This window comes from Pan troglodytes, chromosome 4 (assembly GCF_028858775.2).
Source record: "Pan troglodytes isolate AG18354 chromosome 4, NHGRI_mPanTro3-v2.0_pri, whole genome shotgun sequence".
NCBI lineage: Eukaryota > Metazoa > Chordata > Mammalia > Primates > Hominidae > Pan > Pan troglodytes.
In genome coordinates, this window is record NC_072402.2 from 148415240 (window position 1) to 148431579 (window position 16340).

General features: G+C 42.2%; 1 protein-coding gene across 1 annotated transcript; it reads right to left on the reverse strand.

Moving 5' to 3' along the window:
* Positions 1-2126: 2126 nt before the first annotated feature.
* RBM22 (RNA binding motif protein 22) lies at positions 2127-12478 on the reverse strand. The gene is made up of 11 exons (XM_001167240.6): positions 12282-12478; positions 11793-11846; positions 10589-10618; positions 9846-9978; positions 8140-8240; positions 7882-8054; positions 6852-7052; positions 5422-5586; positions 4565-4653; positions 4241-4372; positions 2127-3221 (listed from the first exon to the last, which is right to left on the reverse strand). The coding sequence occupies exons 1-11, from the start codon at positions 12333-12335 to the stop codon at positions 3091-3093; spliced, it is 1263 nt and encodes a 420-aa protein (XP_001167240.1). The 5' UTR covers positions 12336-12478; the 3' UTR covers positions 2127-3090.
* Positions 12479-16340: the final 3862 nt, after the last annotated feature.

A 16340-nucleotide genomic window follows, 5' to 3' on the forward strand; every position in this document is an offset into this window, starting at 1 on the left:
AACATCTGTTATATCTCACTCTTTGCCCCATGGGCTGTCACTGCCTTAGTCCGGTTGTCATAATGCTTTACCTTCTGAGCTTTTTCCATGGGAGAAGCAGCTCAAAATATTACAGGCAGCAAAAAGGGTTAAGAGATGAGGCCTTATGACAACTAGAGAGAGATTAAGTACATACCAGGTTATATAGCTGGGAGGAGCTGAAGTTGAGATTTGAACTCAGGTAGTCTGGCTCCAGAGTCTGTTTAAAACACCATTACTTGCCTGGACACGGTGGCTCATGCCTGCAATCCCAACAAAGGGAAGGCCAAGGCGGGAGGATCGCTTCAGCCCAGAAGTTTGAGACCAGCGTGGGCAATGTAGTGAGACTCCTATTTTTCAAAAAAAAAAGAGGAAAACACCATCACTCAGTGTAAACCTACTATATAAACAAGTGCCTTTTTATTATTAGATGTGAGGACATCTATATTTTTATTAGAGTAACACTAGCTGCTATAACAGATAAATCCCCAAGTCTCAATGCCTTAATACAACAACAATTTCTCATATAGCAATATTGTCTTCTAAGTGGTGATGGAGGAACCCAGGCTCCACTGTGTGACTCTGCTATCTTCTAGAGACCATTCTGTGCATTCAGCCAGATGGAGAAAGCACATAGGACTGGGTGAGGGTTTTATAGGCCAAGCCTGGGAAGGGCAAAAGTTGCTTTTCACCAAGTGTACCCAGCTGTGTGCCCTAGGCAATGGAATTTGGCAAGCAAGAGTTTTTGCCAAGATATAATTGCTCATAATTCTGGTTTATTTATGAATATCTATTCTATACTTCCCTTTATACTGGTTTTTTAAAAAAGATCCATAACCAAACTACACAAAAATTAGAATCTCCTCCTCCCCAAGAAAGCAAGGTTACAATACACAATTGGATAGGCATATATGTATGTATGTATGTGTATGTGGAGATGTAAATCGTTGAATCTAGCAGTTATTAAAATGCTATCCATAAGATTCACATTTCATTTACAAATTGGCTAAAAATCCTTTACATGCTCAAAAGCAGGCAAACAAAAAAGACCCAAAAGGATACAAAAATACTTGGAAGTATCGTACATTGCTTCACATTTGACATTACTAGCAATAAAATGAAAATTTCTAAGTATAGATTTTTAAATCTTTAAAAAAGGCAATTTAAGTTCTCTAGGAAAAAAAATTCTGCAAATCTAAAACAGGGTGCCATATGGGGCATGTCCTTCTTGGAAGTAAACATTTTAGATAAAAGTAGCATAAAATTTGCTTCAGGAAATGGCCGGGCGCGGTGGCTCACTCCTGTAATCCCAGCACTTTGGGAGGCCAAGGTGGGCGGATCATGAGATCAGGAGATCAAGACCAGCCTGGCCAACATGGTGAAACCCCATCTCTACTAAAAATATAAAAATTAGCTAGGTGTGGTGGTGCATGCCTGTAATCCCAGCTACTCAGGAGGCTGAGGCACGAGAATTGCTTGAAGCCAGGAGGCAGAGGTTGCAGTGAGCCGAGATCGCGCCACTGCACTCCAGCCTAGTGACAGAGTGAGACTCCATCTCAAAAAAAAAAAAAAAAAAAAATTGGCTTCAGGAAAAATGGATTTATAATAAATGTTTCCTTTTAAAATGACTTGCCTAAGGATGACCTATTAAATTTTATTTTTTAGAGACAGGATCTCACCATGTTGCCCAGGCTGGCCTTGAACTGCTGGCCTCAAGCAATCCTCCCACCTCAGCCTCTTAAGTAGCTGGCACTATCCGCATGCACCCAGCTGGGTGACTTCTTAAAGTTACCCTTTATCAACTACCCTACACCAGGCTCTGTGCTAAGTGTTTCTGTGCACTATCTTATTTCAACCTCACAATCACCCTTTGAAATAAGTACTAAAGAGGTCTGAGCCTTTTAAATCATCATGGAATCAACCTAAGAATAGGCTGAGGTTAAAAAAAAATAATAAGTAAATCATCACGGAATGGATATAATCAAAAGTCTAAAGCAACATTTTAAAAATTTACAATATATAACTCATTTCTATTAAATAACTTCCACTGACCTCGAGTTCAGCTACCAAAGGATAAAGAGGAATCTAGAAATAAACCCATGACAACATTTGAAAAATTGACCCGTTTTAATTATTTAAAAACAAACAACACATCAAATTTCCTTTACCATCTACAATTCAGTTATATCCAAACACTCTAAGACCAAACAGAAGCAGGGATGACAATGAGACACTGAAGACACACGAAGGTGAATGCTGAAGACCATCAGAGTCCCAGCAGGAGGTCACGTCTTTCATTCAAACGCTCCAATGCTTTTCATTTCAGTTTGTTAAAGAACGTGTTTTACAGGAAGTTCTTTACAGTAATTTCATGCCAGACACCAGGTTTCTTCAATGGTACACAGCTCCATGAAATTTGTGTTTCCATCCAGTTGACAGGAATAAAAAGGAATTTTTATTTTTGTCTTTTTTTGGGCCGTAGAGACGTAAAATGGTCAGATTCCTTTAGGAATAAATGAGGAAAAGGAGAGGAAAGAAAAGATCTGGGCTGTGCTGGTGCTGGTTTCTACTCATCTTTCTGAGGGTGTGACTTCAAAAGAGTTAAATCACACTTAGGCCACTACAATGATTAGTACTAGTTATCTTTTTTTTAAGATGATAAAAAGGAAAATATCCAATGGACATAAAAATGGTCAAAGGTTTTTTTACTGCAGGTCAATTTTTCCCCCGACCAAAAAATATACAAAATGAACATATAATTGGGATGGTAACTCTGCTGGACATTCCAATTCACTCATCTGCTTGTCCCCCACACGGGTAAAGGGAACAGGCATTAGGTTTTACTAGTCATGTTATAGCAGTAACCAGATGTGTTAATGGCAGCTTATTTACGGTCCATCGATCCTTTGAACAAGTATAGGAAAGCATGGCTGTCAGTCTCTGACTGCTCACATCTGAGCACATTCAGCTACCATGGAAACTACAAGGGAAGGAAAAATATATTTATTCCAAGATTTACTGGGAGTTTTAAGTGCCCTTTCTTCCACAGAGCCCCAGAGTGGTGACAAGGTGCTAGGGGCTGCTGTGTTTTCCAGCATGAGCTCCCATCCTCTGAGGGTCCTGAGAAGGATAGTGGATTGGTCCTGGAGCCCGCATGAAAGGAGGGGGTGGTCCCATTGGGTGGAACATGTGTGGCCCAAAACCTGCAGATACGAGAGAACAAATGTGTTAGGCTGGTAGTTTCCTTGATAACCTTTCAAACCTCTCAATCTTGCTAAGGTTAAAACCACCTACACATAAATCAAGGTTGACATGGGGCTTAAGCAAATGTCAGTTCACAAACTTACTTCCACTTGTTATTTCCTTGGTTTTAGAAACCTTTCCCCCACAGTCCAAAAAACTCCACAGCACTCAAGGTATCACTCAAGCCTAGTATGTCATCTGAGTCTCTGCTATGTATCCAACATGCCAAATCCTACCAGACAGGATTCAGTCAGGATTTGGGAGATAAGAAAGAAATCAGGCTGATGGCAAAGACTGTGTCATCATTAACCTCAATGCTTGACACCAGAATGGAGGGTGCTCAGAAACCAGATTCTCTTCAGAGTATGGGCTCTCTGCCACAGGAGAACTGGCTACCTGTGATTTCCTTCCACTGTTAACACTGTCTACAGCAGTGTTATACGAAGTGCCAGTCCTCCACCTATTTCTGGCCACTCAAGACAAAGAGCTTGAGTCAAAATGTAAATTATACGACCAGGCACAGTTTAGTTCATCTGACAGTTTTTTTGGTAACAAGACTTTCTCAATGAAGGAAAGGGTTCACTGATTACATTTTGGCACAAGCTCCTGATCTTGTGGCAGACAGGTGATAAACACTTTGTAAAATGACACCCGCTCACAGCCCACACTGGGCAATAGTGCTCTAGGGCATCCATTAGCATTTAGTTTAGAAAAGGGAACAAATTGGTGATAGATCTTTGTAATCTAATAATCTTACTCTGCTGACACATATACGCGGATCTTTAGAAAACCGGCCCCTTTCTTCTCCTCGGCAGAGCAGGAGAAAGAAAAATATCAGAAATCCCAACAGATCAACTTTACTTGTAGACTTCTACAGAGCAAACTCACAGGATTTGGATGTGTTGAACATGATGGTGAGGTTTATGAGACAGAACTTTCACAAGGATTTCTCTGGGCTAAGAAGGAAGATGGAAGTTACCTGGGGGTGGGGGTGGAGCAATGCCAGGGGGCGGTGGCAGAGCAATGTTCACCACAGCTGGAGGACCACTTGGGGGCAAGTTGAAGTAGTTGGCAGAGGCTTCTTCTTCTGCCGCAGGAGGAGGAGGAAGAGCTGGAGGAGAGAAAATAGTCAACACATAGAGGGGAGAACAATTGTGCAACACTGTTTCTACCACCTTTACATTCTCAGAGGTCCTACTGGGAGAGTAGAGCGGCGACATGAACCAGACCTGGGTCCCATCTTCCAAAATAGGAACATCAGGGCAGAAAGAGCTTCTGAAGTCAGCAGGGAGTCTGCACTCACCTCCTGGCAATCCTGGAACAGGTTCCAGTTTGATCCCAGAGTCTGTAGTTCCATCTTTCTCTTTTTCTTTTCCTCTGGCTGCCTGGGATCTGGGAAACACACATGCATACAGTCGGCACTCTGGCCCACCTTATCTCACACCTCTGCTTCTTACATTCCCTAGTCCAATGGAGTTCCTTCGCTCTACCTCCTCCTCAGCACACACTCTTTTCCCATAAATGCCACTGTGCACAGTGAACAAGAGCAAAGGTTTTGACACCAGAAAAGACCTGGGTTCAAAAGCTGCTAGAACTATCATAAGGACCAGAAAAGGCAACACATACGTGTTTAGCACAGTGCTTACCACATAGGGAGCGCTCCACAAAGGCAGATGCTGCTATTAGCCATCTCTTCCCTGGTTCCAAGTTGGAGACATGTTCCCCCTTTGAACTGGGTCTTTCACCTGTGTCTCTCTTATGCAATCATCACTTTTAAACTTAAAATAGCGATTCTTCCCTGTTTTATCTTCTCCACTGGACAATCAGCCTCTAAGGGCAGAATCTAGGTCTAATTCATTTATAAACCCTAAAATTCACCTTTCATGGCCTGGCATTATACTTGGCCTATAATAGCTAGTCACAAAAACATGAACCTTCAAAGGAGTAGATTATACACCAACCCCCTGAATACATTTCCAAAGCAGGGTTCTCCCAACATCCACAGGAATCAAGTATCACATAGAGAGTGATCTTTGAAAGATCTCTTTAAAGATCCTGTTCATTTAAGCCTGTTAACCAAAAGCCTACTAGTCTCCAGAAAATGAAATAGTTTCTTAAAAATCTAAGCAAAATGTCACTTAAAAATAGTTTAATTCTCACCTTCCCCATTTCACATTCAGTCTGCGGCCATTTACAATCAACTTATTAAAGGACTTCTCAGCAGCCACTTCTGCAGCCTGCCGTGTGGCAAACTGGATGAAAGCACACTGCTGTCTCTGCACAACAGTGATCGTCCGGATCTCTCCGAACTGGTAGAAATGATTTCTGAAGGGAAACAGGCAGAGAAAAATGAAAGTGGGAGTTAAAAAAGATGTTCCCAGGAGACTGAAAATGGATTAACTTTCACTGACACACCACTAGGCAGGTGGGCCCCAAGGTTATCTGCCCAACTACCCGCAGGTCTCCACCCCATATCTTGTCCTACTGTGGGTGCTGCTGATTGAGAGAAGGAAAGAAAAATAATGAGTAAATAAAGGTTCTCAAACATCTCAGGGTTTTTTCCCATGGAGGAGAGAGGGTTCTAATAGGTTCTTTAAAGACCCTAAACCCTAGATAAGGGGTTGGCAAACCATAGCTCTCAAGGCCCATGAGCCAAGAAAGTTTAAAACAAGAATACGTGACAGAGACTGCATGTGGCCCACAGTGCCTAAAATATTCACCATCCAGCCTCTTACAGCGAAAGTCTGCCAACCGCTGGGGGTTGTCTAGCTCACTTAGATAGGGTTTAATGGAGACAGGCTACCAAGGGCAGGTTATAAACATACAGGAGTTTCTTCTCCACTTTATCTCTTTGGAAGAGGTAATTTCCATTACTATCTGCCCAGATGTCTCATCTAGCCAAGCATAATACAAGCCAAAAATAACACAAATTTATCAAATGCCAGTCTCTTTAAAAACCAACAATTTAAACCATAAGAGTTTTATCATCGCAAAGCTCTCCCTCCTCTACATAATTCATCATACTTGGATGCGTGCCATCCTTTAAAACTTGGCTGTTAGGTCAAATAGAATCCTATGTCATTATTACCATATGCCAGGATGGATAAGCACTCTTTGTGCTTTGGTTCTGAGACAGGGTCTCACTCTGTTGCTTAGGCTGGAGTGCAGTGGTGCAATCACAGCTCACTGCAGCCTTGATCTCCCAAGCTCAAGCAATCCTCCTGCCTCAGCCTCCCAAACAGCTGGGACTACAGGCACATGCCACCACACCCGGCTAATTTTTTTGATTTCTTAGTAGAGATGTGGTCTCACTATGTTGCTCAGGCTGGTCTCAAACTCCTCGGTTCAAGAGATCCTCTCAAAGTGTTGAGATTACAGGCATGAGGCACTGTGCCCAGCCACATAAGCACATTATTACTGTGGCACCATAAAGGACAATTTTACAAAAATTCCAGTCAGCATGATACTAACAATAGAGAGACTACAGAAAAATGTATTTTGTACAGAATGATCATTCTTGCAGTTTTTGCAAATAAATTATTCCAGGGCAGTTAAAGGCAAAAATAACTCTCTAACTTATACCCACAAACCTTAAATCTGTCTCAGTAATGGTATCACCTAGACCACCAACATATAGTGTGGTGATAGTTTTATCCTCTGGTGGGTCCAGCCGAGGCATTGTTGAAGCCCGCTTTAGAAGCTTGTCAGCCACAGGATCATTGATTCCGTAATAACGATCTTTAATATTCTGATCAGCAAGGGGGTCATCTGGATCTGTAGGCTTCTCATGTCTATGATTCAAGAAAAAAACAAGGCATAAAGGTGAAACAAAGGTGAAAAAATGATTATCTTCCAAGAGTAGCTACATATTAAAATCCTAGATACATATTCTGAAGTGCCTTTTGAACTAGAAACTATGGTTTCTACCAAAATATAATTACCAAAATAGACCTAATACCAAGAGATTTACTGTATCACAGAAGGAATTCCTAGCCTCCTAAAAGCCATTAGGCCATCTAGGATGCCAAACTTTCCTTATAAATAAATACTCTTGACATGATCCACCCCCTCCCGCCCCCCAGAAAGGGACACATGATTACCCCTCTCTAGGTCAATGATTCTTAACACATTTGGGGTGCTGTATTCCACTGAGAATCTGATTAAAGCTATGGACCTCGCCCCAGAGAAAGCACATACATTATTTTTTAGGGGGTGGGGTTAACCAATCCCAAATTAAGAACTCCTAATCCAGATGCTTGGCAGTCTTAACCAAAACATACACACCCTTTAGAAGTCTGACCTTACTTTGACTTCACCTATACATTGAGAGTCAACTCATTTAAACCATGGCAGTGAAGATTTACTTCTCAGGCAGAAATGTTTAGGGTCAGCATCTATATTGTATGGCATAGCAATTTAGTTTCCAAGGCTCAATTGTAAGTAAAAACTACAATTTATTCATGCTCTTCTAAATTTCATAGTTCTAAGACATGAGGTATATACCACATTAGTTGTATGACCTTTAGATTTTAAAGCAGAAACAGTTTAAGTTAGGACCTCCCATTTCTTAGATGAGAAATCATCTGAAAGCAACTACTGAAAATGAGGCTCGGCTCTTGCCTGTATGGACATTCCTCTCCTCTCTTACACTCTCCTTTCACCCAGAAGGAGCAAATGTGGGGTCGATTCCTTTTGTAGTAGGGTGTGGTCCGGGCCAGTTTGAGCAGCATGTCACTGGTAGATGTGGCTTTCCCCAGCATGCCAACTGGCCGTGTTCCATCAGAGTTAGAAATCTAAGTGGGGATGACAAATTCAAAAGATAAATTATACAGACTGTGTCAATTCATTAGGATTTTTATCCAAAAAGTGGCAGCATACCTCTCTCTCCATATTCTGTGTATAGTACTCTTTGTTGACATCTGACTTTGGCATGTCGTCTTTAAAAGACAATCCTGCGTCACGAACCTGGATGGGCAGGCCTGGTACAAAAAAAGAGGAAAAAGACCTCAGATGTATTTTAAAACATATCCATACTAACCATGCACACAGAATACATCATCTTTCCCTTCTCCTCTTTCCTATTTAGTACCAGAGACTTTACTATGTTTTTATTCAAACTCTTTAGCACCATCAGGTTACTTCTGCTACACAGCATGCTAAGAAATTGTCCAAATTCCTGAACTGTCAGGAAATTTGATGAAATCAATGCTTTAGAAAATCTTTTAGGCTGGGTGTGGTGGCTCATGCCTGTAATCCTAGCACTTTGCAAGGCTGGAGCTGACAGATAGCTTGAGTCCAGGAGTTCGAGACCAGCCTGGTCAACATGGTGAAACACCATTTCTACAAAAAATACAAAAATTAGCTGGGTGTGGTGGTATGCACCTGTAGTCCTAGCTACCCAGGAGGCTGAGGTGGATCACCTAAGCTTGGAAAGGTTAAGGCTGCAGTGAGCCATGACCATGCCACTGCACTCCAGCCTGGGCAACAGAGTGACACCCTGTCTCAAAAACAAAAAACAAAAAAATTATAAAAGAAAATTTTTAGATGAACAAACTGTGCCCATGGTCATATCCAACCTGTAAATTAGCTCCTAGTTTTTATTACAACATGATTTATTTAAAGTAAATGTAAAAGTGGTTTCTTTCTAGGTTAGTCTTACAGATCCTCTGGATAGTCACAGTCATCTAAGGGTCACTGTACTCCAGGACCAGACGCCTCCTTAACAAACACATAAATAATATTACATAAAATGTGGCCAGGACTCTGACTAGAAGAGTAACTCTAATGAACTTAACATACATAAACTCATATATTTTTCCCTTTCCTTTAATAGTAAAAACTCTTGTTGAAAAATTATCTTTCTGAAAAACAGTCACCTATGGTTAAAAAAAAAATTACTCCCAAAAGCAGTTACTCTGAAACAGTAGCAATATATCAGTTCTAACAACACAATTGAAACAAAAGTCTAAAGCACAATTAGGCTGGCTATAGTGGCTCTGGGAGGCCAAGGTGGGACGACTGCTTGAGGCCAGAAGCTCAAAACCAGCCTGGGCAAAATAGTGACACACACACACACGTGCACTGGGTGTGGTGGTATACCAGGAGGCAGAGGCAAGAGGATCCCTTGAGCCCAGGAGTTCGAAGTTGCAGTGAGCTGTGATCACACCACTGTACTCTAGCCTGGGTGTCAGAGTGAGACCCTAACTCAAAAAATAAAATAAAATAAAGCACAATTACCCTGTGAGCTTCTGATTGGGATGGTGGAAAAAAGCTCTGGATCAAGAAAGAAGCCTAAGGCAAATAAATTATCTATCATAGGATCAATGCCTTTTACCTCACTTGGGCTACAGAGATGAAGGTTTAGGCCACTTTTGATTAATTCCCAACTTTTCCTTAAGTTCCTACTATTGTTCAGGACTCTAGAGTGGCCTAATTATGGTTCTTTTCCTGGGAAAAGCAGACCACGGCAGACATGCCAAAGTGAAATCAGAACCAGAGCTAGGGTGCGAAGTGGGAGACAAAAGACTGACTTATAGTTTTAGGCACCTGCACACTTTCAGATTTATTGGACAGGTCAAACATACCATACTCTAGGTCTAAGAGGCAGGTCTGACAGACATTCTTCAATTTACTGCAGGTTTGGCACACTTCAGTCTTCTTGAAACGCATGCGGACTCCAGGGCACCAGCGAAACACTGTGAATGGCCTGGCACAGATCTGGAACACAAAGCAAGAGCCATAGAATGTCAATGGTCCTGATCTGGGCAATCTGGAGATCTCATAACAACGGGGCATTCAAAAAAGGATCCCTGAATGTAGGATTTAGAAGAGACCTTAGCAATCATCTAGTTGATTTGATGTTTCAATACAATTTTCAGCATCCTTCTCCAGCAAAAATTCAGAGTACAGAAATGAAATAGCCAAAGGGTCAAAGTTCTTCCCATCCTAGAGCTAAGCACCAATAATAATCTGAACCTTAATCTTTTTTAGGGGGAGTGGGGAGTGTCATGTAATTTTTTGAGAAGCTTCTGACAAGAATGACCTTCCTCCTCAGCTAAAATGCTCGAGTGGACAGTCATACACCACCTGGTGTACAAACTCCTCCAGTGCCCAACCACTGACACCATAAGAATCTCTACATTAGAGGGTTCATTTTCTTACCTCCCACATAAACAGTTGCCAGCCAATGAATATATCAGTAATACATAAAAAGTTGTATAGCACTGATTTTTACTGGAAGACCTCAAAACTTAGTAAGCTGAAGGCTAATTTGGTAGAGAAAAGAAAAATGAAACAGAAATCATTACTCTTTAACAGACATACTTACTTTGCATTCCTTCCCATACTTTTCTTTGGTCTATAATAGAAAAAAAATAGAAAAGAACTGGAGTTACAGAAAGAAAAAAGCCAGATGTCTACTCTTTCCTTAAACATAACCCAAGAAATGTGTCTGGAAATCCCTGGCATCCTAGAGAGAGAAAAACAGCAACAACAACAAAAACCAAAACCCAACCTTTTTTGGGAAGAGGGTAGGGAACATACTATAACAACATATTCTAAGTGATAACATCTCAAGAGTATATGGATCTGGGCTGGGTGGCAGTGGCTCACGCCTGTAATCCCAACACTTTGAGAGGCCAAGGTGGAAGGATTGCTTGAGCCCAGGAGTTCCAGACTAGCCTGGGCAACATAGCGAGATGCTGTCTCTACAGAAAAAAAAAATAGAGTATATGCATCTAATGCTAGGTAAGTGAGTGTCTTTCCACAGCCACAACTCTTAGGTTCATTTTTGGCTCCCAAGTTCACTCCCAAGAACTAACATTCCTAATGCTTTCCACAATCCCTAAATCAGAGAGGATACAGCTGTGGCCCGCCCACTTTACAAAGTTTAGTCAAAAGGTAGCTACTGTAGACTTGTCCTGTGCCAATGCCCGGAATATAGTAAATGTTCTGTTTAAACAGAACTATTCAAACATCTTGAACCATTCAAACATCGTGAACATACTAACATATCAACACCTCTACGACTACACAATAATACAGCCCTAACCTTATTATTGTTAACTAGTTCTAATTTTACCCTAGTTTGTAACAAAGGGGGAATGCTTACTTTAAAGAGATAAAGTACACTGGCCAAAAGGCATTTGACCAGGATTCAGGAAACCTAGTTTCTAGTTCTGGTTCTCCTCCTATCATGCTGACATTCCTAGAGCCAGAATATCTGAACTTAAATCCCAGCTCCATTCCTTACTATTGTATGAAAAGACACAAACGCTCTACCTTCTGGTCAACAGACCTATTTCCTAGGTAAATGCTCAACAAATACTAGCTATCGTTATTACCCCTACATTACAGGAGTGTTACCGGATTCGTAAGAGAATACACATGACAGTTCTTTGCAAGTCGTCCAGCACTTCGCGTTAGTAAAAGAGCATCATTTTTTCTGCTTGTCTAAGAGAAACACTTCACAGTGTGCAAGTACCACAACATCGACAGGACATGAATAACTCGTTTCACACGCAATCACTCACCATTCGGATATATGGGTTTTCTCCAAGACATGTCTGGCACAGAATGGGGAAGTCCTGGTGAAAATGGGAAATCTGGTTGAGGACCACCCTCCGAAGACCCTGACACCTCAATGACACTTGGGGTGGCGAGGGGGCGGGGAAGCGAGGGTGGGGAACTAGGCACGGCAGGAACCCGAAGTCCATCACGACCCGATCGCGGGAGGGGGCGCTGTCTGCACTTCCGGCAGGCGGCGGGAGAAAAGAAAACCAGCTCTAATAGGCTGGAGGGGGCAGGGATGGAAAGGGTGCTGGTCCCGGGACCCTGGCTAAGCCCCCTCCCTTCAAGCCCGCAGGAGGATCGCCCTCCGCCCTCCTGCTCCGGCCAAGCTAGGCCGCCGCGCTGGCTCCTCCCCGGAATTCCTTCGGCCGCGCCGCAGGCCCTGTCCTGCCAGCTTGCAAGGTTCGCGGCTTCGCCTCCTCCTTCCATCCTCCTCCGGCAGGCACACTCACCGCATCCTCCCAGTTCTGCCTGTTGTAGGTGTTGGAACCCAGAGAGGTCGCCATCTTGAGAGCGTCCGGAGGTAGCTGTAGCTTCCGAATTGGGAGAGAGGACCGCCACAATCCCGTCAAGCCCCGAGGCTAGCGCCGCGCCGGTCGGCGTCTTATTTACGCGTCTAGGGTTTCTTCCGGGGCGGGGCCTTTGCGTCATGACGTCGCCCGCTCTTGGAATTTCTAAGCTTAACAATTGGGGTCCTGGTATAATGCACCTGGATGCTTCCTTCGAGTTTTTGCCTGCTTGGAATGAAGGGCCACACGTACAGTTGATTCATTTAAAAATTGGGCGAAAGAATAAAGGAAGACGTAATGCATCAGAGGCTGGGGTTAAAATAGCGTTCGCTACCACTGAGGCGCTTATTATGCCAAACTCTGGGCGAACGTCTTGCGGTTCCAGTGTCTTATTTATTCTCATAACCTCTCTGTAGGGCTCTCTGTAGGGCTGCCAGATTCTGATTCTGTCTCTCTCGCTCTCTCTCTCTGTCACTCACACACGCACATGCACACACACACACGCACGAATTACAGAACGTCTAAAGTTGAATTTCAGATTAACCGCGAATCGCTTTTTAATTATAAATATATATGGTACCTACTTGTCCTAAAGTAGGATTCGTGGTTGACCTGAAATTCACATCACTTAACCAATCGTCCTGTATTTTATCTGGTAACTCTACCCTGTAGGCAAGTATGATGATCCCTCTTTTATAGAAAAGAAAACAGGTTTAGAGAGATTAACCTAATCTCTCCTGATATAGCTCCTGGTTGTGGAGCTAAAAAGTGGTGAAGCCACAAATTCATTAGTACTGTTTTATTTCCAGCTTCTGAAATGACAAGAGTCTTACGAATCAACATATGCATTATTTGATTTTTGGAATAACTCATAACCACTCTGCCAATATTTTATGAGTTTCAAGCCATTCTGGTACCACTTTCATACTTATCGTGTCATCAAGCTACCTAACACATTTATTTAAATCACCTCATTAAAAAAAAAGGTTGATTTAAAGTATAATTTACATAAAGTTTTATCCTTTTTAGTTTTGAATTTTGTACATACATTCACTTACAGTCAAATGTGGAATTGTCTGTCATCCCCAAAGTTCCCTTGTTTCTGTAGTTAGTCCACTTATCCCATACTCAAACCATGGCAGTCCCTAATTTGTGTTCTGTCTCTAGTTTTGCCTTTTCCAGAATGTCACATAAGTGGAATCCTATATATCCTTTTGGATCTGATATTTTTTCACTTAGTATTTTGTAGTTGAGATTCATCCATATTATTACATGTATCAATAATTTCTTCCTTTGTATTACTGAGTAGAATTCCATTGTATGGATATATCATACAATTCACTTGCCAGTTGCTGGATATTTGGGTTGTTCCCAGATTTTAGTGAATATAAATAAAACCATTATAAACATTCACATACAGATCGTTGTATGGATATTGGTTTTCGTTTTGCTTGTGTAAATGCCTTAGAGTGAGATTATTTGATCATATGGTAAGTATATCTTTTCCTTTCTAAGAAAGTCCTTGGGTTTATCTGAGCTTCTTGGATCTGTGATTTGTTGTCTTTTATTATATTTGGAAAATTCTCAAGTATCATCTCTTCAGACTGTCTTCTGCCTGGTTTCTACATCTGTGACTCCAATTTCACGTGCCTTGTGAGGAGTGCAAGGTCAGAAATAACAGAGTCCACATACATTTGTGTTTTTCCACAATGCCAGACTTTTACTGATGCTATTTCAATCACAAAAGCCACGAACTACATGGAGTTTCCAAGAAAGCAATTCTCCTTAGTACTTCCCACTCACTCAGCACTCAGAGTCTTGGACACACAGGCTCAAGGCACTCCACAGGTCAATCAATATTGCAAATCATGCATAATGGTATACTTAATCAACATATATATTATAGAGTGAACATTCCACAAACAAAATAACATTTAACATTAAGAGAAAAGAGATAGGACCCTTTTCTCCTTTAAGTCTGGAGCCCTCAGAATCATCTCCTTTCCTTCCTTTTTCCCTCTTTCCTCCCCCAATTTATTTTTTAATCTTTGTGGGACATGACTTCTAGGAATGAGCCTTCCTAGCAACATGGAACATGACTTCCTAGGAATGAGCCTTCCTAGCAACGTGAGACCTGAATTTCCTGGAATAAACCATCCTAGCGACAAGAAACCAGCTCAAAAAAGGAGGAAAAAGCGAACTGAGGCCAGGAACACATATTCCTTTTAAAATGCTTTCTCCAAAAGATGTTAAAGAAAAAAAGGGGGAAATGTGAAAGGAAATTAAATCTTGGGACCCCAGACTCATTAAGCCAAAGGGAAAAGTCAAGCTGGGAAGTGGGTCACACAAACCTGCCTCCCGCTTTTGGTTCCTAAATAAGATGGCTACAAGATGGAAAGCTACATGCCTCCCCCATATTTTGCCCACAAGGAAATTCCTAGTGAGGAATTTTACTTTCCTAGAAAGGAAAAAAGAAAAGAGATGAAAAAATATATATAGGGACTAGGCCAGATTTATAGCAACAAAAGGAAAGCAAACCTGGAAGCTGGGTCAAGCTTTATTATATTACTGCCTCCTCAATTAAAGCAATTCTCTGGGCAATCATTACCTTAGCCCTTTCGGTTGCATATTGACTTATTTGCAAACACGTACTATAACAACATTGTAAGCAGAAACAGGACAGAACATAAATTATTCCTTCTATTATAAGCAATAGCTTCTGCCACTAAATTCCCCAGGATCCAAACCAACCACTCAAGCAATGGATTAGTGAGGGTTTTGGATCTGACAGTTGATTATCTGGGTTTTCATACTGGTCATAAGTCAGGTTATGTTCTTTGATTCATCTGGAATATACACACAACATTCAGTTTTTACGGTGGCACAGGTTCCCCTTGTGCTGCCATGAGTATATCTAAAGCCACATAGTTTTGCAACACAGCTTTCCTCATAAGCATGACCTCATTGCTTAGCAAAGAGGTACTCATGCAGCTACCATTTAGGGCCTTTGGGTGTAATTCGTTATGGCCTCTATATGCCATATAACATCTTCGATACCTATCTGTGGTACAAAGATTGAAGCTAAGTGATCATAGCACTGGAATACCAAACATGTCCAATGAGATTGTAAATGAAAAAGGTTTGCTGGTTTAATGGAAGGGTCTGAATTACTGGGCAACATATGGGGGAGGCATGTAGCTTTTCATCTTATTTATTTATTTATTTATTTATTTTACATAAACCAGTAACATAGTTGTTTATCATCATTATCAAGTGTACTGTACATAATTGTATGTGCTATACTTTTTTTTTTTTTAATTGATCATTCTTGGGTGTTTCTCGCAGAGGGGGATTTGGCAGGGTCACAGGACAATAGTGGAGGGAAGGTCAGCAGATGAACAAGTGAACAAAGGTCTCTGGTTTTCCTAGGCAGAGGACCCTGCGGCCTTCCGCAGTGTTTGTGTCCCTGGTTACTTGAGATTAGGGAGTGGTGATGACTCTCAACGAGCATGCTGCCTTCAAGCGGCTGTTTAACAAAGCACATCTTGCACCGCCCTTAATCCATTCAACCCTGAGTGGATACAGCACATGTTTCAGAGAGCACAGGGTTGGGGGTAAGGTCACCGATCAACAGGATCCCAAGGCAGAAGAACTTTTCTTAGTACAGAACAAAATGAAAAGTCTCCCATGTCTACCTCTTTCTACACAGACACGGCAACCATCCGATTTCTCAATCTTTTCCCCACCTTTCCCCCCTTTCTATTCCACAAAACTGCCATTGTCATCATGGCCCGTTCTCAATGAGCTGTTGGGTACACCTCGCAGACGGGGTGGTGGCCGGGCAGAGGGGCTTCTCACTTCCCAGTAGGGGCGGCCGGGCAGAGGCGCCCCTCACCTCCCGGACGGGGTGGCTGGCCGGGCGGGGGGCTGACCCCCCCACCTCCCTCCCGGACGAGGTGGCTGCCGGGCGGAGATGCTCCTCACTTCCCAGACGGGGTGGCT